At 33.2% G+C, this 22540-nt stretch overlaps 1 protein-coding gene and 1 long non-coding RNA gene across 4 annotated transcripts in view; one reads left to right on the forward strand and one right to left on the reverse strand.

Moving 5' to 3' along the window:
- The window catches only part of LOC110475281 (uncharacterized), a 25171-nt gene extending 3274 nt beyond the window's left edge, over nt 1-21897 (reverse strand). Inside the window, exons 1-2 of the long non-coding RNA XR_002466245.3 lie at nt 21847-21897; nt 3680-3735 (exon numbers count right to left, since the gene is read on the reverse strand). This is a non-coding gene — a long non-coding RNA (uncharacterized LOC110475281). The remainder of the gene's footprint in view (nt 1-3679; nt 3736-21846) is intronic.
- The window catches only part of CDIN1 (CDAN1 interacting nuclease 1), a 121520-nt gene that overhangs the window by 52382 nt on the left and 46598 nt on the right, over nt 1-22540 (forward strand). For 2 of the 3 annotated variants that reach the window (XM_021539303.3, XM_021539305.3), the window contains 4 exons: nt 58-107; nt 2871-2938; nt 7725-7790; nt 10117-10222. In XM_021539303.3, the coding sequence (XP_021394978.1) occupies nt 58-107; nt 2871-2938; nt 7725-7790; nt 10117-10222 (290 nt within the window). The remainder of the gene's footprint in view (nt 1-57; nt 108-2870; nt 2939-7724; nt 7791-10116; nt 10223-22540) is intronic. The other variant, XM_021539304.3, reaches the window with a different exon arrangement.

Raw genomic sequence — 22540 nt, forward strand, 5'->3', positions numbered from 1 at the left:
AACTATAATGGTTTTGTACTTGCCCATCAGTATACTACTTCTCTTATTTGTCTGCAGTGTACTGTGAATGACTGTTGTTATGGACCACTGGTGGACTGCATCAAACAGTATCCTTTCCCATAAAATTTTAGGTTCACAATTGATGAGCTTAGACTGTGTGGAAGAGATGTGTCTAGCTTTAACCTGACATAAAGTTCTGCTTCACAAAACACATTTCATACTCCTCTCTTTTACATTCAGTCAGCTAGGGGGTCACTGCAGAGCTTTCTCTTAACTAACAAAAATCAGATGGACCATGGGGAGATGGCAGTTTGCTGGTTACACATTCATATGCCTGATTTAACCTCTTTGGTTTTGATCAGTTGAAATGCATATCTGGTTTTTGCTTAAGACTAAGTGAGCATGCTTTGACTGGTGGAGTTGGACTAGATGATCTCTGGAGATACTTTCCAATCTTAGTTAATCTGTGATTAAATTAATAAGTTTCATACATAGTGTTCAACATTATGGCTTTGCTTTGTTATGAATATGAGTTTTAACTGAATTTTTTTCTGGTGCAGGTCAGGTGTGATTGACTGATTAGTATTTTTAAACTCCCATCTGACACTCCAGTTCTTTTATTTTCTCTTCTTATTAAAGGAGATTTAGCTGTAGTAAAAAAACCTTATATATCCTGAATTTTCAGGGATATTTTTTTGTAGTGTTGAAATAGTTAATTAGAGATCCATATGGTGTGTGCATGAGGGAACTCCACGTGGCATTGGGTATTCCAGACTAAGATTGTAATTTGGTAGGAATGATCACATAGAACACAAATCTGTTTTAATAAAATTCTGCAGGAGCATCACTTCTGTTGCAGTCTGTGGTCAAAAAAATCATGGCCTGCTATCAGTGAGCAGGCTAGTAAGGCACATCCTTCCCAAGTCCTAGAGAATCCTTGCCTGAATCTCTGCATGCAGTTTGGGGGGAAATCTTGGTTTCACTGTAGAGGTGCCAGATAGGAAAGCTGCAGTGAATATTTAGTATCAATTAAAAACTACTTCATGTAGTTGTGATACAGGTGATTGTCACTCCTTAAAAATACTTTCTGCTAGAAACACTTGTGTCTACTACATCCTCAGCCTTACCATCATTGATTTTAACAGCAGCAGGATAGAGTTCTAATTGTCTTTGTATTTTGTGCTTTTAATTGTAATTTTAAATATTCATTGAGATTATCTTCATGATTAAACAAAGTGCTCTGAAAGTGGATTAATCTAATAAGCCACACATTTTAAAGGGTTATTGATCACTGGTTTTCATATCCAGAATTTTAAGATTAATATTTTGTGGCTGAGCAGTCTGGCTGCAGTCTTAGGAAAGTGCCATGTTTAAAAGTAACAAAGACACATATGTAGAATTTTGAACCATTTTTAAACTTAGTTTCTTGCAGTTTAGAAAAGATTTTTATATCCTCCTCATATTCTGGCTCAAATTGGTTGTTGAATATGCAGTGGCATCAATGAGAGTAATGAGGAGTTTTTCAATTCCATTCTGGTACAGAAAAGTTTCATACTAAGCTGTGTGAGTGCATTACTGCAAGTATGTTGCTGAATTAGATGTTAATTTTGAGGTGCATAAAATAGTTAAAAATCAATTTAAAGTTAAGGTTTTAAAAGCGTAATGTCTTCTGAAGGATTGCATATTGATTTTAAATATAACTATCTAATTGGATATGCATGGACCAAAGTATGAAGTCAACCTCTTTGTAAATGCCAAGAGGCTATTTTTCAGTAATAGTTCAGATGCTTACGGGAAACTAGGCTGCTAGATTGCATGAGTAGAAAATGGCTTGTGATGTTATTTACAAGTTTTGCCCCATGGTCATTGCCATGTATCAATAACAGGTATTATTATAGACTAAGTGTTTTTGCTTGTGCTGCATTGTAAATTCTGTTTGTGGTATTTTTCTTACCTTTTTGCCATTCTTCATTTGTCCCTTTTGTTCTGAAGTTGTTAGTAGAGTTTAACAAAATAAGAGTTTCAATTGATATAAGCTGTATGTACATAAGAAGTGATTCCATAGAATTGTTTGCTGTTCAGTATGAAGGGTTCATATAAGTTAAGTAACTAAGAGTAATGGCAAGATGATCTGTAGTTTAGGTTTTAAGAAGTTACTTTAAACAGAATTTGGAGCTTAATTGCTTTTAATGTAATATCTTTTATTATATTGTTCCATAGGATTCTTCTTAAAAGCTTCCAGAATCGAACTTTGACCTCCAAGAGGATACATTAAAAATATTTAATATGGTGATTTTTGTACATATTGCAAGGAATAGCACATTGGATCAACAGGCTGTCAGTGAAGTGAAAAGGATTTCACTATAAAATATTATTTCATCCTTCCCTGATACTAGTTCATGCTTCTGAAAAATCAATTAAAAGGATGTTTTTTTTACAGTAAGATGTTTCAGATGAATGTAGTACCTATCAATTTCAGGATATAAAGAAAGAAAATCAGTTTGTTTCATCCTTTGATGGATTGGAGAATTGGAGTCAGTAAAGTGCAACTTTAAAGGTATTTTGCTGCATGTTTTAGGATCACACTTTCTTTTATACTTAGAAGAATAACCACTAAAGAAAAAATTGAAATAATGCCCTTAAATGTACTGAATAACTATGGTCAAATGGGTTTTAATTCTATGAAGTGTATGCTGTTGGTACAATAATCTGATTATTGCAAAGTTATGTATGCTTCTAAAAGTCACAAGGATTTTCAAAACTTAGAGTTCAAATCACTGGTCACTTCTGAAATGCAGATGAAGGCAAATAAATTAATGATGTTTCTGTTTTCCAAAGTAATCCTCTGTTTCTTAACCTAAAGCTATCAGTGCTATTGGGCATGAGCACGAAGTCTTGCTGCGAGAAATGCTTTTGGAAAAAAATCTCTCTTTCATAGGTAAGAATCTGTAACAGAGGCTATCCAGTAAATTCTTAACTTCAGAGGTGTTAGTAACTGTTTATCTAGGAAAAAATTCAGCACAAATGCTCCTTATATTAGGTAGTAAAGGAAGAGTAAAATATGATTGATGCTATATATGTTATCTTTTATTGATTTAGAACTGAGCAGGAACTCTGTTACCTAATACACTATATATACAGCACATGCTCAGGCTTGCAATTAATATTTTATAGAATAAGTAGCTGAAAAAAATGCTTTAATATCTGCTGCAGTATTACTTTTGGTGTCATGAGATATTAGCCATAATCCAGGCCTTATGAGATTTAGGAAGAAGCATATGAAATATTAGCTTCAGAATGCTTTATGTATTAAAAAACTGCTCGAAGATTCACTCATTTTCCTTGCTGTGCAGTTTCTGCTGAATTTTTGCCCCCTGCTTCCCAATCAATGCAATTACTCTTTTTTACACTCACAATTTTTAAAGTTGCTTTAAGGATTAATTAGTTAGGAAGTTACTTCCATTTTTTGATTTTAGCCTGTAGTAGGTTTCTTTTACATAAGAGCTGTTGAAACAAAGATTAATGTTTAAAGTATCCATTCTGTAAATGTGATCACAAACAATGACTTCTTAAATCTTGGATTTCTTATGTGGTGGATGACAGTGAAGTGAAGTGAAATGCTGTCTTCTGTTAATGGTTGAGCATTGTACTAAATTTGTGTGAATTTTGCTGGGTTTACCTGGAGCTGTGATCTCTCCTGAAGCTGTCAGAAGATCAGGTCAAGATTTTGGAAACCTTAAACAAATTTAAGAAGTTAGAAAGTGTTACAGAGCTTTTTAAGAACAGAATTAGTGTGCTCTTTTATTTTAGAGAAAAGTGAAAAAAGGACAGGATTAACTATCACATAACAAGCTTGCAAATGACAGTATGAAAATTAGAAGAGGTAGGTTTCTTATTTGACTGTAAGAGTGCAGATACAGGTAAAAGGCTTAAGCTGTAATTGCAGATATGATGGCAAATTAAAATACCAAACAGTTCTAGGAACAATAAGTGTAAAAAAAAAACTTGCCAGGGACGGTTGTGGGATCACCTTCGATGAAAAATTCAAGGCTGGATTTGACACTCATCTATCAAAGCTGATAATGAAATCAATTCCATCACGATGCAAGGAAATGGACTGGATGACTCACTAAGGGATCCTCAACCCAATGAATTATCATTTTATTTGGCTTGTTTAAGCTTAAGCAGTATAAAAATCACATTTAAATTTTACTGTTTCATAACCATCAATTTTGTCTTTAGAAATTAGCTCCAAGAAACTTGTGCTATCGAATTAAAACATCTAGAAATGGGTTAACTTGTTAGAATATGAAGATAGAAATGAGAGCTCAATTTGCTGTTCACATTTTTTATATAGTGAATTATTGTTTAGTCATGATTTAAGATATGTTAAGATTTGTATTTTTGTCTGTGATTATGTATGTATTTCAAGTTTTAGATGTGTTTGGGATATTCTTAAAAAAAACTTTCCCAAGTATCTGCAAGATGAACCCTACCAAGTCCCTTGCAAAGGTCCCCCAACCTTTCCTTTTTGAAAAACTAGTTCCAAAAATGCTTGAAGAAAACACCAGAAAAACAGAAGAGATGCCAGTATTTCCCATAGGTCTACAAATTCAGGCTTTGTTGCATAATACTTCATTCCTGTTTTGAAGAAGGCTTATGATTTACATGGCTTATGGCTTGTAATTCCATTACTTTTTAACACATTTCAAAGAAACGGAAATATTGCAGTTCCAATATTAGTATACTATTCCACTGTATCAAATGTGTTCACCTGAGAGAGGAAAGTACAGTCAAAGGACACAGTGGACATGAAGTGCCTCACTATAGTCTTTGAGCATGAAGCAGCTTTTTGGGTTCTGGACAGAATTTGTCTGTGTCCAGAGCAGTTGGCTTTCAAAGCCTACAGATTAGAAGTGACACCTTCAGGCTCACCCTGTAATTGACTAGAAACCTATACAAGCTAATGGGGCTTACATTTTATTAATTCACACTTCACGAGAAGTGCTTCATATACCATGTCCTCTTTTCAGCAAAAACACAGCCCTCCAGTCTTTATTACTTGGCCTGAGATTAAAGTGATCAATAGAAGCATTTTATCAAAACAGGCTCACAGATTCACATGCCATACTGAAATGCCACCAGCTTCTAAGTTCCGTATGGGATTTTTATTTTTGTATCTTTACCATGAATATGTTAGGAAAGCTTTTAGATATATGGGGAGGTACTGAGCTTTATCCTCCTTTGGTTCCCACTAGTGGATATAAATCGTGAAATCTGATCAGTGTTTTCTGCTGTAATCTTAAATTTGTAGTTGTAGCTCATTCATGCATCAACAGAGGAGGGCTATATAAGAACAATGATGTGTTAAATGGTTCTGATTGAGTGTAACATTATGGTAAATATGAAGCTGCAGTTTTGTTGAAAATCTGAATTAATGGGGTATCTGTTGACAAACTGCTTATTAGGTCTGTTTCCACATAATTTTCAGACCTGAGGATTTATAAATGTAACTGTCAAAACTGCTGTGAGCTGGCTTTCAAGTAGTTACTGAATTATTTTTTTAATCCATGCTGGAGTTTAAAGATCTTTTGAGGTGCAGAATGCTGCCTCTGTAGTTTCTGGACCAATGTGAAACATACCTGGGCTGAAAAGTTAGTACTTCTTTTTGATGGTGTTATGGTTTAAAATAAAAATTTTATGGTGATTGTGAGGAGTTTCAGTAATTATTTCTTTCCCAGTGTTATAAAGCTTCAAAACACTTGGAGAATTAGTAATGCAAAGTTCTATTTCTGCACATACAGATACATCTATAATAAACATGTTTTTAATGTTTTCCAATGTTAATTACAATACAGAATGCTAGGAGAAACCACATGAAAACATTTAGAATCAGATATGAAATAAAAAATATGTTCTTTTGCAAGTCATGAATTAATAGGAAAAGATTTTAAAAGTAATCAGGCACCCTTGAAAAAATAATCTGCTGAAGAATATTAAAAGTAATGGTGACGCAGACTCTGGTTCAGAGACCTGCCATATTGACCTGTGAAACGTGTTTGCATCTGTTTCGGCTTTCAGTACATTTTTTTAAGTTTCATTTCCCTCATTTTGTGGTACTAGATGTGTTAGATGTGAGAGAAAAGACTGACCTTTCCATTTCTATTGCTCTTAAATGAACAAAATTTCAGCTGAGACATCCTATTGTCTATGCTAGATTATTTTAAACAATTAAGAGCAGGTTGCAGTTAACTCGTTGTTTTGTTGGTTTTTTAAAAGATTAGATAGAACATTAATTCATTTTTATGTTATGACATAAAACTTTCTATTGAGAGATTATGTTAAATTAGAACCTTCTTGATCTTAACATCATTTATCTGTATACATGACAATGTATAAAAAAATATATAGTACTACACAAAAAGAATAAACACCTATTGCAATTTATACTGACATGAATGTTCAGCTTTCCAAATTTACTTCTATCCCAATTTCAGAATTAGTTCACTGTATAAAATGCTTCCGAGTTATATTCTTCAATGAAAAAGAGTGGAGGGTTTGATTTTGGAAATATTACAGTATTTTGATTTTTAAGTTAGTATGTTTTTCTTGTTATTAAAATGTTACTGGGACTCAAACTGCTGACCTTTCAGGATTTTCACAAAGTATTCAAAAACTGAGTTCTGAACATTGGCCATGAAACTACTGTCCTAAGCTGATAAATGGATTGGAAATAAGCTACCCAACAGTGAGAATGGACCATTAATTTTAATCAAAGGTGATGTAGAAAGGCGAATGGGATGCATGGCAATGTCAACAGCCCAGAAGGTGTTAAGGGGCTACACAGCCTTACTTGTTACTAGGTAGTGCCATTAGTTGAGCTTGGGTGAAGACAGAAAGCCATGCCTGGAATTGAATGACCAGGTCACTCCAAATTCTAATGGAGAATGGTGTTTCAGAAATACAATGTAATGGTATCAGAAATCAAGGACAATAGTTTAAAAATATTAAGGGGTGGCATGGGCTTTTTCCTTTCTTTTTTTTTTCCTCTTTTTTTAAAGGGAGCATCTTTTGCTTTTTGTAGTTTTGTCTTGCTCACTCATTATTATTTCTTGAAGTACTCAGCTCTAATGATTTTAAGCAATAAAGTTGTAGATGTAATGTTAGCAGAATGTCTCAATCTTCTTATGTTCAGAAATCATAAAAATTCTACAGAATCCAGAATGCAATATAAACTAAAATTATGACTCTTCTTTACTTTGATAAATTTCTGGGACAGAAAGATTTTCTTGCTTTTTTTCTTTAACAACTTTATGTTAACATTAAAAATAAAACCAAGACAAGAGTGATGGCATAGCTACATTTGTGGTGTCGGTAGGCTTAATCTTAGCACATCCAAAGGTGGAGAGACTCTTCTTTCAATCAGTGAATATACCTCTTTATTTTGAATATTTGGAGGTTATAAAATACTGTATGACGGCTTGAATTAATGATGTTTATAATGAAGACATAAAAATGCAGGGATGACAAAGAAGCATTTTTATATCCATGCTTCAGGTTTTATACAAAGGTTCATTTAATCTGACACAGCATTGCATGCATAAGAAAGATACGTATGACTGCATTAGTAATTCTTGCACTCTTATTTAGGATGAAATTAATTATGCTGCTGTCTACTTAATGGAATAGTTTTATAAACAGTAGTTCTTATTTTCTATGTACAGCTGAAGATCAGCTTCGTGCAAAGGGTTATGACAAAACACCAGACTTTATTTTAGAAGTGCCAGTAGGTAAGTCTTTTAAAAGAATTTTTATTATTTTGTGTAGAAGTACCCATGGTAAAATACTATGGCTACTTAGTGAATCATATTCTAGGGTACTGCAAATAAGTCTCTTCAGGAGTTACCCAATAATTTTAAGAACCTCTAATTTGAGTCAGAGAGGTTTGATCCTAAATTGTATTAACCAGTGTTTCTTCTTTAGTCTTTGCATGTTTTTATATCATTATCAAAAAAAGGAAAAAAAAGCAACAGTAAAAACCCCCAAATCCCTGCTCCCTCTAATGTATTCTGAACTAAACTCTGAAATAGCTATAAATGTTTTTACTTCTAGAAATAATCAGTTCAAAGTAGTCTGAAGATTATTATATTACACCTGTAGGTCATTGCATAAAGGTTTGTCATTGTGCAGTTATTCTTTTGCCATCACTTTGGATCCAAATACAAATCTGCAGTTCTTTACTGTTTTTTTTAAAAGCCTGAATAGCAAGAAAGAATAAGGTAAAAAGTAAGTATAAAGGTCATGTTAAAGTTCATCTACCTTTTCTGGTCTTGAGGCCATGTGACAGCTCTTGAATATCAGCAAGGAGGGAGAATCCACAACCTTTCTACGTGACATGTGCCTATGCTCAGGCACCCTGATAGTGAAAAAGTGGTTGCTGATGTTCAGGTGGAGCCTCCTGTGTTTAAGTGTGTACCCATTGCCACTTGTCTTGTTACTGGACACCACTGAAAAGAGCCTGCCTCCCTCTTTACCTGCTCTTCAGAAAGTTGTATACATTAGTAAGATTGCCCAGTAATGGGGACCATAATAACACAGTACATACTTGGTGCTAAGGGTAGCCACGTTTATATTAGAAACATGAGATTATGTCCCATGTATTCCAGAGCCTGATAAAAAAGAAACTAGAAAAGCAGCTATTTTTTTTAATTCTTGAGAGGGGAAACCAGGGAACACTCAAAATATTATTTTTGTAATGTTACCCTATAAGAAAGAAGGTTAAAAATAGTCATTAATTCGTTTGCATATATTTGTCTCAAATTCAAATAATAATAGTGCATTGTTTCTTTCAAATTATTAAATTATTATATCACTTGAGACTTACAGGAAATCATGTTCTATCTGTTGTCTGATCTGAACTAAGGTATAGCAATCCTTGGATTCTTTTCTTTATGACTCAGTACATACCTAGGAAAGGCAGAGGTTTCTTAGAAAGAGCCTCTGAGCTGATTATACATCAGCTGTTATATCTCCTGGGCTCTAAAGGTGTTGGGAGTGGGGAAGGATGTAGTGGTATAGGCCTACACAAGTTAACAGGGTTACTGATAGCAAGGTAGTGGTGGCACATAGAGCTTAGTATGGTACTTCATGAGTTATTTTCCCAGATCCCCTGGGTAATTTTGCCATCTGTGATCAATCATTTGCTGCTATAGCGTCTTGTAATCTTTCTGTGTAGTGCTTCTAGGTTTGCATGTTCTCTGAAAACGTCAATCCAAGTCAAATTTAGACTAAAGCATGATGGTTGTAGATATTGTAGGTAACTCAAAGGTAGCATTTTTAAAGATATTAGCAATAATACCCAACAACAACTTTTTGGAGAAAGAATGGTCTCTTAGAGTGATGCTCATTATTTTTTCTGTGAAATTACTTTGTCAGTTTCAGAGAGGACATTCCTTTTTAAAAAAATTATTCTTTTATTAATATTAGTAGTTCACTCCTGCAAGAAATTAGGAAAGACATGAACCAAAGCAAATATCAAAGCATAGAAAGAAACAAATTCAAAACCACATTTTTTTCCACATAAGCCTTCTTATTCCTAACTTCTTTCTGATTAAACATTGCTGGTTTTACAAAAGAAAGGAAGCAGACACATGTCCAGGATAAATTTCCTTCTCTTTCTTATACCTTCCATTCTGGATTGGTTGCAAGTGTCTGTCTTTAGCAGCTTAGCTAACTGTTTTTATAATTCAGCAGAAGTTTCCAATTTCTTACCTGACAACTACCTTCTAACAAAGTAAGGGTAGTAGAAGAATACAACTGCTTCTTAGTCTAATCTCTTTTTATTTGCATTCTCTTTCTGTTAAAATAAATGCAGATGTGTGGAACAGGGTGTAATTAAACTGAAATTCATGTGATTATCTGTTAAAAGTATTTTCTGGTGTTCTTTTAAATGCCTTATGTACATATTTGAAAGATATTTTTTACAAATATGTAACACAGTTACAAGCATGAATTATGGAGCATGATTGTGGAGTAAACAGAATGTTCCCTAAGACAATCTTAGAGGCTGTTGAGTGTGATTTTCAGAGTTCAGTCTATTTTCTACTGTCACCCTAGCTGTGGAAGGACACATAATTCACTGGATTGAAAGCAAAGCCTCATTTGGTGATGAAAGTAGCCACCAAGCCCACTTGCAGGACCAGTTTTGGAGCTACTGGAACAGGTATATTTCTATTCTTTTTCCTTATGGATAAATAGGACTTCATTTTAAAAAGAAAAATTGAGATGTTAATTGTTAACATGCAGCAAATATATATGGTGATTTTACAGTCATGCCAGGTGACAGAGTAAGTTATTTTGGTACAGAAGTTATATTTTTTTAATACCTGACTTACAAAGTCAGGTTGTAATGTTCTGTAATATGTGCAAAGTAACAAATTTGTTAAAAAATCTTCCCAGTCTAACCAAGTGGGATTTGTGTACAAAGCACATCACTGCTCATTGTAATTGTAAGTAGGACAGTACTGTTTCACAGTGGTTATTTATTAATAAAGTATTTCTTTTGTACATTTGAAGCAATAATTACAGTTATCTTCAAGTTGAAAATGCAGTAAGTATTTGCAGGATAAAGGGGGAAATACCATGGAAAGGTGTCCATGGTACTGGACACCTCCTCACTGGAGTATTTTTTCCAGTGCTTCATTTTCAATGCCATTTTTCTATGTATTAGAACTCTAAGCAAGACAGTAAGGCAAATTACAATTTCAATAACGGATTTTTTTAAAGCAAAAATTTAGAAATCTTCTCAGTGTCCACAAGAGACCATTAGAGGGATGGTGGAGAACATGGCACAAGTGTGTGAACATGTGTCAATATCAGAGACTAGTCTGGTGACCATTAGTATTTCCGCTGAATGTGAAAATAAATTGCATTACCTTTGGAAATACCATACCTTAAAAGCAGGTTCAATAGAAGGCAGCAGCGAAAGGGAAAACAGATCTTGATAATAACATCATCAATATGTAGAATTACACTCTGCAGAATTATTCTCAACATTCTTGATTGATATGAAAATGACCTGCTCTTACTTGACAATCCCAGAAAGCAGAGAATTGGAAAACTTGCGTCAAGGTAATGGGAAACGTGGAAGGCTGTCGACTGTTGCATGATGATATTGTAGTCTAGAAGAGTTGTAGAAAATTGAGTATATACAATATCTAGGCCAATGGTGAGAATGGCAGGAAAGATTTTGATGCAAACAGTGCTGAATCTGCACACCAGTGTAAAGGAAATGGAGCAGCTCAGGCTGGAAGAAGACTATTAGATGTACTGAGATGTACAGGAATATTTTCTGAGTGTAAAGGGTGTATTTGAAGGCATCCATTATGGTATCAGAGAAGAATGCCTCCAAGAAGTGAATTTTAAACTGATAACTTGAGCTTAAAGATACAAAGTTGAGATGTGGTGAAACTTGCATTGACAGGTAAAATGAAGGCACTGATCCAGTTGTTCTTTGTAATAAAATCACCATTGCAGTTTCTGCCTCTTTGTTTTTTTTTGTGCTGTGGAGGGTCTATCCTCATTTTCGTGTAAAACATCTGAGAATAGTGTGCACCATTTGCATCTGACATTTCCAAAGGAAACTTCTCTTACGCTCTTATCAAGAAACCAAGTTGTTGCTAACTTCATTTTAATTTTAACATGGACCAATTAATAATTCAAATTCAAAAATGGAATAACATCTCTCACTGTGCTGTTAGTCAAGTATCTTTAATGTTGCAAAAGCTAGACTGGAATGATACATGGATCAATAAAACATTTTGGAAGTAATTTTGGTATTTTTCTAAATCTACTCTTCCAGCTGTTTGTATGGGAAACAACTACCAAAATGGTTGATTCTTAAATATAATGAATTTACATTTGTATAAAGGAAACTAGAACTCTCCATAGTAAGATTAGTTACACCCCAAATCAAAAATTTAGGTTAATTATGGAAATTAGGTAGATTTTTGTGGGGATTTTTTAAAGAATAAATCCTGTTAGTTTTAATTTTGGTATTGCTTGGCCAAGCTGACAGAGCCACATCTTCTGAAGTGAGTTCTGAATTACTGTAGTGTCTAATAAATGACAGTTGAGTTAATGAACACATGTTGACAGGTTAGGCTTGTATGTATGTTAGACAGTTCACTTTCTTGTCTCTGGAACTATTTATATGAAAGAACACAGGTGTAACTGCACAAACTGTGAACCAATTTTGTATTATTTAATCAGTCTATGCAGAGGTCTCTCAAAAGACAACCAGATTCTCAGTCAATTTACCACACCTTTGTGTCTCCTTTCCTCGTGAAAGAAATTATTTGGAGAGCAAGCATGAGTTCACAATAGAGATGAAATGACACTGAAGTAATAGTTTAGGATTATTTAAACCTGATCTATTGGTTGAACTTGAAGCAGAAATGAAATTCAAAAGAAATCTGTATCACCTGTTAGATGGGGATAGGAACAAAAATCTAGATACTTTGAAAGGAATGGAAGTGAGAGGATTTAGACCTTTTCTGTTCAGCTTTTTTATTGCTTATCTAAAAATCGTAAGTCAAACTGGAAAAATTTCTATGTTCTTTTCTCACATGTCACAGATGTAAGATGAGTTTTATTCAGAATCTGACTGAAAGCTTTGAACATAGCGGGGGCTTGTTTGCTGTTATGTGTGTATTTCATTAAATCCTGTACTTTGTGCTAACTAAATCTGTGAATGTCTTAAATTGGTCTGTACTGACAGGAAAGAAATGGCACTTTCTCATTTAACAGAACAGCTCCCTAGATGCAGTCAACCATGTCTGTTCACCTCAGTGCAGAAGAACACCTTTTTATTACTCTGAGTTCTGCAGGGACAGCTTAGTGAGGTTTTTTATGGCTCATACATCAATGGTATTGTTAAGCAATTTTCAGTTGCAGTGGTGCACTGCAACCTCATCTTCAAATTAAGCTTCACATTAAAAATGTACAAAGTGTACCTTGTCAGTGAATTTGCACAGTTATAATTTAAGATGTTGTTTAGATATTGAGATTTTTCAATAATAAAGAAATATGTAAAGGCAAGTTTGGTCTTCCATGTTTCCAGATTGATTTTGCAGAGTTATGTTTTAGGGAAAAAAGCTATTTTATATACTAGATAAACTTAGTAAAAAGTGATTAATATACTTCCCTCCAGAAGGGGGGAAGTATAAACCAGTATGTTTATTCCTCCAGAGCAGTGGCATCCACTGAGCAGACTGTAGCTTACACTGCCACTAGGTAAACAAAGAAACTCCATGTACAAAATAGAATTGCTTTGTGCCCAAGTAGTAGATACTACACTTTTCATTTGTCACTGGTCTACATTAGTGTTTTTGTTGTAACTATGAGAATAAAAGCTATTGAATAGTTAATGTGACCAGAGGTAATTTGGAGAGCATGAACAGCACGTTACTCAGATTGCATTTTAAAATGGGGTCTGTGAACATGTTGTAAATTGTTTTAGGGTTTAGATGAATGTTGCTGTTTCTTTTTCTTTTCTCCAAAATGTCTGATTTTATTACTTATTTTAAACTTAAATTAAAAATTGGAGTCCTAGCTGTAAAAGTCTGGTAGTCAGAGCTGACAGGCATGACTGCTGATTTCTAAGGATATACAGATCAGCAACACATGGTTCAAACAGTAATTAGTCGATGCACTGTCATTGACTTGCTGTAAGATACAAACTCAAACACAGCAATTTACATTTTCTATCCTCTTGAAGCATGGCTAAGGCATATGTACAGTCTGGAATGTAATTTCTAGAGAGTCCCAGGAGATAGCTTGACGTCATTATTAGCTAAAGAAACTTTACAATAGGTGAGGAAAAACATAGGAAAATGTCATATTTGACACTGTGATTAAACTAAAGACAATTTCACATAGTGAAAAAGAAACATTTCATCTTCTCTTTGAATAAAAATGGTAACTCATCTCTGTACTAAATTCCTTCCACCATTTGTTTGCATTCTAAATGTTTAGTCCTGTGCTTCTGCTTTTTTGAAAGAATAAATAATAGCAAGTTTCCTGTAAGTAATTTTAAAATAATAATCACACTTCTTTGAAGCCTAAATTCATTGTGTTGTTAATTAAGCCTGATCTTGGGACTTCAGTTTATAGCTATAAGTCATAGTAAAATTATTAAATAATCATAGAGCCCTGTAGATTAATAAAAGGGTATTTAATTCAGATAAGTGCAAACAAAAATGATGCAAAGGATTGTATTTCACAACACAAACACAGATCATGTGTTCCTAGGTCTTTGTGAGAAAAGCGTTGTGTTCAAATTAATTTACAGTTGACAGTAAGGATGGATTGTATGTAAGCAAAGTCTGAATCAGGCGATCAGAATTACATGCATTTTTTGCTATTAATCTCTTTAAATTGTTTTTAACAGGTTACTGTGAAGACTGTTGAAGTAATAATTGTTGTCTGATTGGTCTTAGGGGAAGAGGGAGATCTGCTGTGGGTTTATAGATGGCTGTTCTGTTAACAAGTATAGTATTCTTCAGTTGCCGATGGTTTAAAAAATTGTTTTGGTGAATTGAAAACCATTGTAACAACTTGACTTGGAAGAAATCTTGGGAGTTACATTTGTCAAGTGGGTAGGAAAACTGTTCATGCATACCCAGTATCCAAAGCAGCCCAAACATAAAGAACTGAAAGGTCATTCTTCTTCTTGAAGTATGATGGTTTGTTGACATATTTTGACACACTGGTACAATGCTGAAAGGTTTTGACCTTACTGCAACACTGAGGGACTTAGGGTTTCTTTAGCTATCTAATGCTTGTAGATTTTCACACATGCTGTGTTTTGCTATGTTCCTTTTTCTCTTCCTTCTGGCTCGACTTGAATTACTAAATTAGTCTTAAACAAAAGTGGATGAAGATAGAAGAGAGAGTTTAGGATGATTTTTACTGCTTATGACTTTATATAGTAAGTTTCTTCAAAAATAATTAACTTTTTTTAAGCGAATTACTATGCCAACTTGCTAACCTTAGTAGCACTGAGTAAGATATGTTTGTTTTTAGACAAGAAGATAACTAAAAGCAGTGAAAAATGCTATTTTGTACTATTTTTCTAGTATAAAATGCAGTAATCTACTTTGTGAAGATGATAAAATTCTGTGTTCTTCTGCAAGAATAACAGATACAAGTGTACATTCAAATATACATATGCAAACACATGTAGAGGTGTATCTCTCTGCACGTCGCAAATGTCCTGCATACATTCAGCCTATCTCCAACAGCATTTCATGTTAATTATTTTTGTCTTTATTTATGACACGTGAACAGTATAAAAATCAACATGTATCTTATGAAAAATATATTTTTTGCTCCAGCTCAAAAGCAATGTTATAAATCATGTTTAAACCTGCCATGCTCTCTTCAACTATGTGGTTGAACAACAGAGTATGAAGGCATTTTCACTGAGACCATGGCTCATGCATAGCATAAGTTATTTGTTTCGCTGAGTATTGTAGTTTGTTTTATTTTTGTATCAAAGCTAATTTTTGTCAAAGCAGAGAAGGAGCAGACTATATTTTATTAATATCATCATTTGTATTTGAGTAATTGATATTAAGTATATATTTTCATGCATTGTTCTCTTTAGGTATTGTATGTCATACAGGCATGAAACTGGATTTTCATTATAATTTAATGAATTTATGTAAGCCTCTTTCACTACTAGATTGTTACATCCTGAACTTAAAAAATAGTAAATGAAGCAGTATATGTCTTTGTTTACCTTATTTTTCCCTTATATTTTTCTTAAATATTTTCTTGTCACAGGAAATTCATATGGTTTAGATAGAGTATTTTCAGCTTCCTTCCATATTACTGCAAGGCTTCAGCTCCAGTTCTCCTGGTATTTCTCATTCAGATTAGACAAGCATCTAAGTTTATGTACAATAAGAGCTGACAGCATAGATCCTGCTATTCTTGCCAAAGGCCTGGTTGCACACACTCCACTATGTCAAAGAATGTCAACCCCCCACAGACCTTACCTTTCAGAATTCCTTGTAATTTTTAATTGACATTTACATCTGACATTTTCAATGTATCTTTTAGTGTTGGTTCTTTATCTATCTACTACTAGTTAAAACCAATCCAAAGCAAAAAGAATGCCTTACTGTAAGCTATGATATCATATATTTTTTATTTAACAAGGTCAAGTTGCTGGGCTGTAACTCAAGAATGATCAGCTTCCTCTTCCTTTTTCTAACTCTGGAGGTGCTATTCTAATCCATTTCAAATGACAATTGAAGAGGGTAATAGGCATCTAAAGTGAAATTTAACTCTTTAGTACTAATGAACAAAGCATATTATTGTTACTGTGCATCACACTCAGAAGGAATGCAGAGACTTCAAGGAAATTTTAAGAATACTAATAGGGGATTTCCTTTGAGTCAGGTACTTGAACATTGAAAGTGAAAATATTCGTACCTGTATACATGCAATCTATGTTAAGACCGTATTATTGTGAATGAAGTAAAACTGTCAAGTATGTAATTTAGCTACATGCTATAGTTGTTGTGCTTCTTTGCCTTCAGAAATCTCAAGTTTTTATTTGGGTTACAATGCTAAAAGCCTAATAAATTAGTTTGAGCATAATTATCCATCTACTAGAAGTTAGAATGAAGGACTACAGTTGATCGTAAATGTCACAAAGCAAAAAAAGTAGAAGCAGCATTTTGTCACAAATAATGCTGCTTTTCTTCTAATTAGTTAATTTACATTTTGCAAATTAAGGGCAAGATTCAGACAGAAGATAATCTAATAGCATATCATAGCTATACTGACCTATATTTGTATATGCCAAATTTAAGTTAATTAGAAATGTAGATGCTGTTTGTTTTATCTGTCAAAAAGCTCATGTTAAAAAAAAAAATCTAGACACTCTTTTCCCCCCAACATTTATCATCTAAATAATAGTCTTGCCAAGATGGCAGCCTCATAATAAACTCTTTTCAGTGGAGTGATGGGTAATGAAGCTTGCTTGTGAAGGCAGCGAAAAATGTTGTCTAGCCAAATGTGTGGATATGATGGCTAGAGAATCAGTGGACTTTCTCAGTCATCAATCTTTTTAGTAGCCTCTTACACATCTGAATATTTTGATAGATGATCTAATAATTGAGTTATCTATCTTTCTAACTATCAGAGTTGCATAAAAATTATTCTCACATGCTATTGAATATTATATATATTGAGCATCCAGTAAATTTTTCAAAAAAGGTCCAAGAGGTGGAGGAATTTTGTTTGTCTTAAGCAGCCTTTAATATCTTAAATGATAAATTACTATGTATAGAATACAAAACTATATGTACTAATATAAGGAAAAAATAAATAATGTCAATAGCTGATTACAGATAGGACTCAGTAAATAAAGCATTTAAAAGCATGGGACTGGTGAGGTTAATGCACAGTCTAAGTAATTTGAAGTACAAAATTAGTAGATTCAGTAGTCCCTGGGCAGTTAATGGACAGGAATCACATTTCCACTCAGTTGCACAAATTCCTTGTGTCTAAATCTTGGCTTAGGGAAAAAGAAATACACTATAGTGTACCACGTTTACATTCAGCATCTGTGAGAGCTATGAGAGAGTTTCTTTTGATTAAAGATGAGACTGAAATATATATATTGAAACTTCCTACATTTTGTTTATTCTGAGGGATTGTACAATATGGATTCCTCTTTCCACAACACAAGATTCTGCTTCCCTAGAACACTAATCTTGTGTTAATGGAGGCACTAAGGATATTTGGATAAGTTGCATTAAGCACATCATCAGATGTGTCTTCCTACAGATTCTGAGTGGCAGAGCAAAATGCTTGTTGGTGTTAGTGTAATTTTTTTAAATGTTGCATTATATAATTCTTAACTTCAAATGCATTTCTGGTCAGGTGAAAATTATTTTAACAATAAGAAATACATTGTTGCATTAAGAAAATTTTTCATTCAAATATATTTTTTCTGCCTCAGTACCACCAGTTTATGTTCAATTATGTACTTTTGTAGAGACTGTAAAATGTTCCTTCTTGTAAATTCTTGAAAACTGTGTGATGGGGCCTCATTTCTTAAATTATTTTCAGTTTTTTAGTACTCTGTTTGTTTTATAACTACAGCAAGGTATAAACAAGTATGTTTGATGAATTGTTCTCCAGTTAGCAAAGAGGCTTTTCTTTCTCTGTTCAGAACTAGAGTGACTTTCTTGAGGATATCAAGAAGTTTTCAGTCATTTCAGAATTTTAATGGAAAAGTATAAGAGGGATTTTTTCTTTGTAGTTACTACCTCTTTATAGGAGTATGAGAAAGATGCATTTTAAGGACTTGCATGTTGCCAAAATTTGACAGCACTTTGAGAAAGTATCATTGAACCTCATGGGACCTTGCCCCTGCATATGGATCTGCAAACAACAAACCTTGGGCTGTCTCAGTGGCTGTAACTCTCACTGTGGTTGTGACTCTCATGCTCAATAAGCAAAATTCTTGATGTTTATTAGTTCTTCCTAAACATGCATAATTAGTTGGATAAATTTGGGTACACATAAAGCAAGACACTGAAGTAAGATGACTTGAGTATCAAAAACGTAAAAATTTCCAATAAAATTTGGCTCTGAAGTTCCACATTTATCTTGCAATATTGCATCCCATTTGAGTAGTCTATATTTTTGTCTTCAGTAATATTTAGATTGATTTTATGCGGTTTTATGTGACATAAGATGTTACAGAAGTATAATTTAAACCTAAGGCATTAGAAAATAAGTTACAAAAAAACCCCTTACATTATTCTGTTTTATTACTTGTTGAATTTTAATAGAAGAAAGCTGAAATTGCTTCTGAATGTATAAATTCATAAGCAATTAACTGGAGTTTATCAACATCAGTGTTACATGGCTTCTTCTGCCCTTTAGTAAATTGGCAGTTATTCTAGTTAGCATTTGTAGCATTTCTGCTAGAGAATATATCAAGCTCCTAAGCATACACAGTGTGTTATATACATTTACGTATATGTTTGTGTGTATACTTTATGAATGTTTAGATCTTTATTTAGGAAAAAGGTCTTCATTCCCCTCTCTTAATCTAAATAGTAAGCATCTGTGTTCCTTCTTTTCATTTGATTAGCATGTTCTCATCCATCACTAGTCTTTGATATGAACATCAGGAAATCATGTCCTTTTATTTAAATGATAAATGTGCCTTTGTCATGAATACTTATAGACATTCCAAGATTTACATCTGAATTGTCAAAGTGTAACTGCAGGCTTCTCTGTTGTGTGACATTATTAGTGAAATAAAGAACTTTCATTTTTTTTATGGGTAGGCCTTAAATATTGACACTGCAAGGCTAAATTAGTTGTGATGCTGCAAAAATTTTTCCTTCATCCACTGTTTTTCTAAGATGTGTTGTTTGTCAACAAGACACAATCAGCTGCATTAGAATCTCTGCAGACATTCCTATTTACATGTTCTAAACCTGTCTCTTCATGTTTCATTATTTAGGTCTGATGTCTAGTTAGCTCTTATCAAAACTAATACCATCTGAAGTACCAGGCTTCCAGTAGAAACACAACCAACATAAAAATTTCAGTCTCACTAATATTATTGAAGACAGTATCTCTTTAAACCTCGGCTTTGTTTCAGTGTCTAGATAAATTATATCTTGGAAATTAATTTCAGTGAATGAGTCACTGCTGTTTCAATAGATGAAATACATCTGTAATTATATTCTGTATGTTTTTAAATTTAAAAAATAGCACAAATACAAGTGTTTAGATTAAAGCTCTGGTACTGTTCTTACTATGTCTTGATGCTACTAAGGCAGAATGAGCTACTGTATGGCTGTCTTCATATTGTTGGAATAGTACAGTAAGTTAAAATGTTTTGTTAGAAAAACACCTAGATATGATTTTATAAACTATTTTATCATCTATTTGTAGCTAAATTTGAATGTGTCAGGCAAATAGGTAATTTTAGTTCCTACAGAAAGCTGGTGTTCCTTGAAATCTCTAGGTTTTTTACACAGGATAAAACATTTTTTCCTCCTTTTTTTCTGCTCTTTCATTTATTGTATTCTGAATATATATCATGGCTGAATTCATTTAATGTTCTAAGTGCTGAAATGCTGAAATGGAATCTTTGAAATGCATAGTTTCAAGATATTGCTATTTATAATCTTTACAACTCACAAAATAGTTGTGAGAGGAATTTAGTGAGGGATCCCACAAAATTATTTAAGGATCCATGATACCAATCAGTTTATAATTGCAATATTCTGTAATGTCATATATACAATACACTGCAATAACTAGAATTTTTTCAACATTTTGTATTTTTTATGTCAGAAACTTTTACAGCAACATTTCTTGTGTAGTCAAATTTTTTTATTCCAAGCTTGTTTATATTATAAAGTATGTAAAATTAATCATATTACTTTTATCTCTTTTCTTTTGGAAAACTGTTTATTTTAAATTAATTAAAATTACACATATTTCTGTCTTTCTGTAGAAGACTACTTTTGAAAGTATATTCTCATTTAATTGCTCCAAAAGGAGAAATATCTTGGGTCCTTTTCAACCCAGCCCAACAAAGTGAAGTGGTATTTTCTGGCATACGAAGGATGCCTGTGAGTTTTTGAGACACTGAAGCTGTAACCAAACTTGAAGAAGATGATGGCAATGAGTTTCTGTCCAGAGTTAATCAGCTGCAGAATTTGTAAACTGCATATGTGTCAAAGTTGAAAATGTTAGCGCTCTGATAGAAGCTTGAAAAGGTTAGAGCTGATAAAAGCCATCAGCAGTTAAAGAAGGTGATTTATGGGAATGTAATGACACAAAATGCCTCATTTATCACTCATATATAGATAGGTTAAGGTTTCTGTGTCATACTTTAAAAACTTGACCACTTAGAATTGTCAAAATAGGTACTTAATTGCCCATCATACATTTCAGTTCAAATTTCCTTTGCTTGAATTTTGGTGATTTTACTGTTTTGCTTCTCATATGGTTCTTTTTAAAGTCATTCATATTTCATATTTATTTCATATTTGTTTCAAATGGTATGCTCAGTGCTCTGTTAGAACTTTTATTAGGTAAAGCTGTTGATTTGAATGCTGTCCAAATCTTTTGTTGATTTACAATTTCATTCAGCCTAACTGTAAGGAAAATAACTGAAGGTTTCGTTTTCTTCTGTTCTATACCACTAATTCTCATCAAGAGTTTACAGCTTTCTAATTCAATCCTTACATTTCCTCTCCAAACTGAAATATGAGGTTAAAAGTGAATCCATCAACTGGTTTCCAGTTCCAGTCACTTAAGTTACTGTTTATCTCCATGCAAATTAAATTGAATCCAAAACTACCAGTACTGTTAAATGATTCTAAAACAAAATAAAAATGTTAAGAAAAATGCACAGTAGTATGCTATCCTTTTACTGACTTGATGTGAGGATAGCAGCAAGCAAATCCCATGGATTTGTGACTGACTGGTTTTATTTTAACTGTCCATAATTTCATCATAGTGCTGTAAAAAAAGTAAATGCAAACATGGATAAATACTCATTAAGGTGTTATCTATATGGCAATGTTTGTAAAATAAAGCAACTACTCTAAAGACATTGTAATAGTAAAATAGAGGTTCAACTGCCAAAAAAAATGTTTTGATAATAAAGTTTCTAGATTTATTTTTCTTTGCCTATTTACTCTTTTTCAACTATTTCATTCTCCTATTCCCAGATTTTACACAGAAAATTCTGAACAGAATCATTTCAATTTTTAATATTAAAAAACTTACCTTTTTGTTAGCTTTCACAATTTATGGCCCCAGTTGTATAGCATTCTGTTTGTTCAGCGATGACCTTCCAGGTTCGATTTAAAAAGAAGTCGGAAGCATTTGTCATGTCTGCTCGATCTTGTCCAGAGGTACCTATTGTAATTATAAAGGACTAATAAGGTTGTTTATAATATAACAGTCTGACAACCCTAAAAAATCTTCTGGAGAGCAACTTCCCTTTTTTTTTATTTTGTCTTTCTTAAGAGAATAAAACCTCCCTTACCTTCTTGCTGTGTGTTACACTGCATCTTTTTAAATTAAGATGAGAAAGCATAAAGAACTTAAGCCTTTGAAAACTTACTTTAGTTTTAAAATATAAGCTGTATAATTTTCTCATTTGTAATGTTTTTTGGAAATACTCAGTACTAATGTGTCTATAGTAAAGTTGCACCCTATATTTAATTGGTGTATATAGAGGTGATGATGATGTACTTAGAAGCACTGAATTTCTTTCACCATATAACAAAAGAAACCCACTTGTGTTGCAAAAATATGTGCTACATTAATATGGTGATCTCTGTTTCTTAGGAAAAAATCCAAATTAAGACAATCCTATTTATTCTATTATAAACATTAACATACTGTTGTAAGTGGGTGTTATTATAGTGGTATTTTTCATTATATGTCAGGTTTTTTACAATTGACTTATGATCAT

Source organism: Lonchura striata, chromosome 6 (assembly GCF_046129695.1).
Source record: "Lonchura striata isolate bLonStr1 chromosome 6, bLonStr1.mat, whole genome shotgun sequence".
Taxonomy (NCBI): domain Eukaryota; kingdom Metazoa; phylum Chordata; class Aves; order Passeriformes; family Estrildidae; genus Lonchura; species Lonchura striata.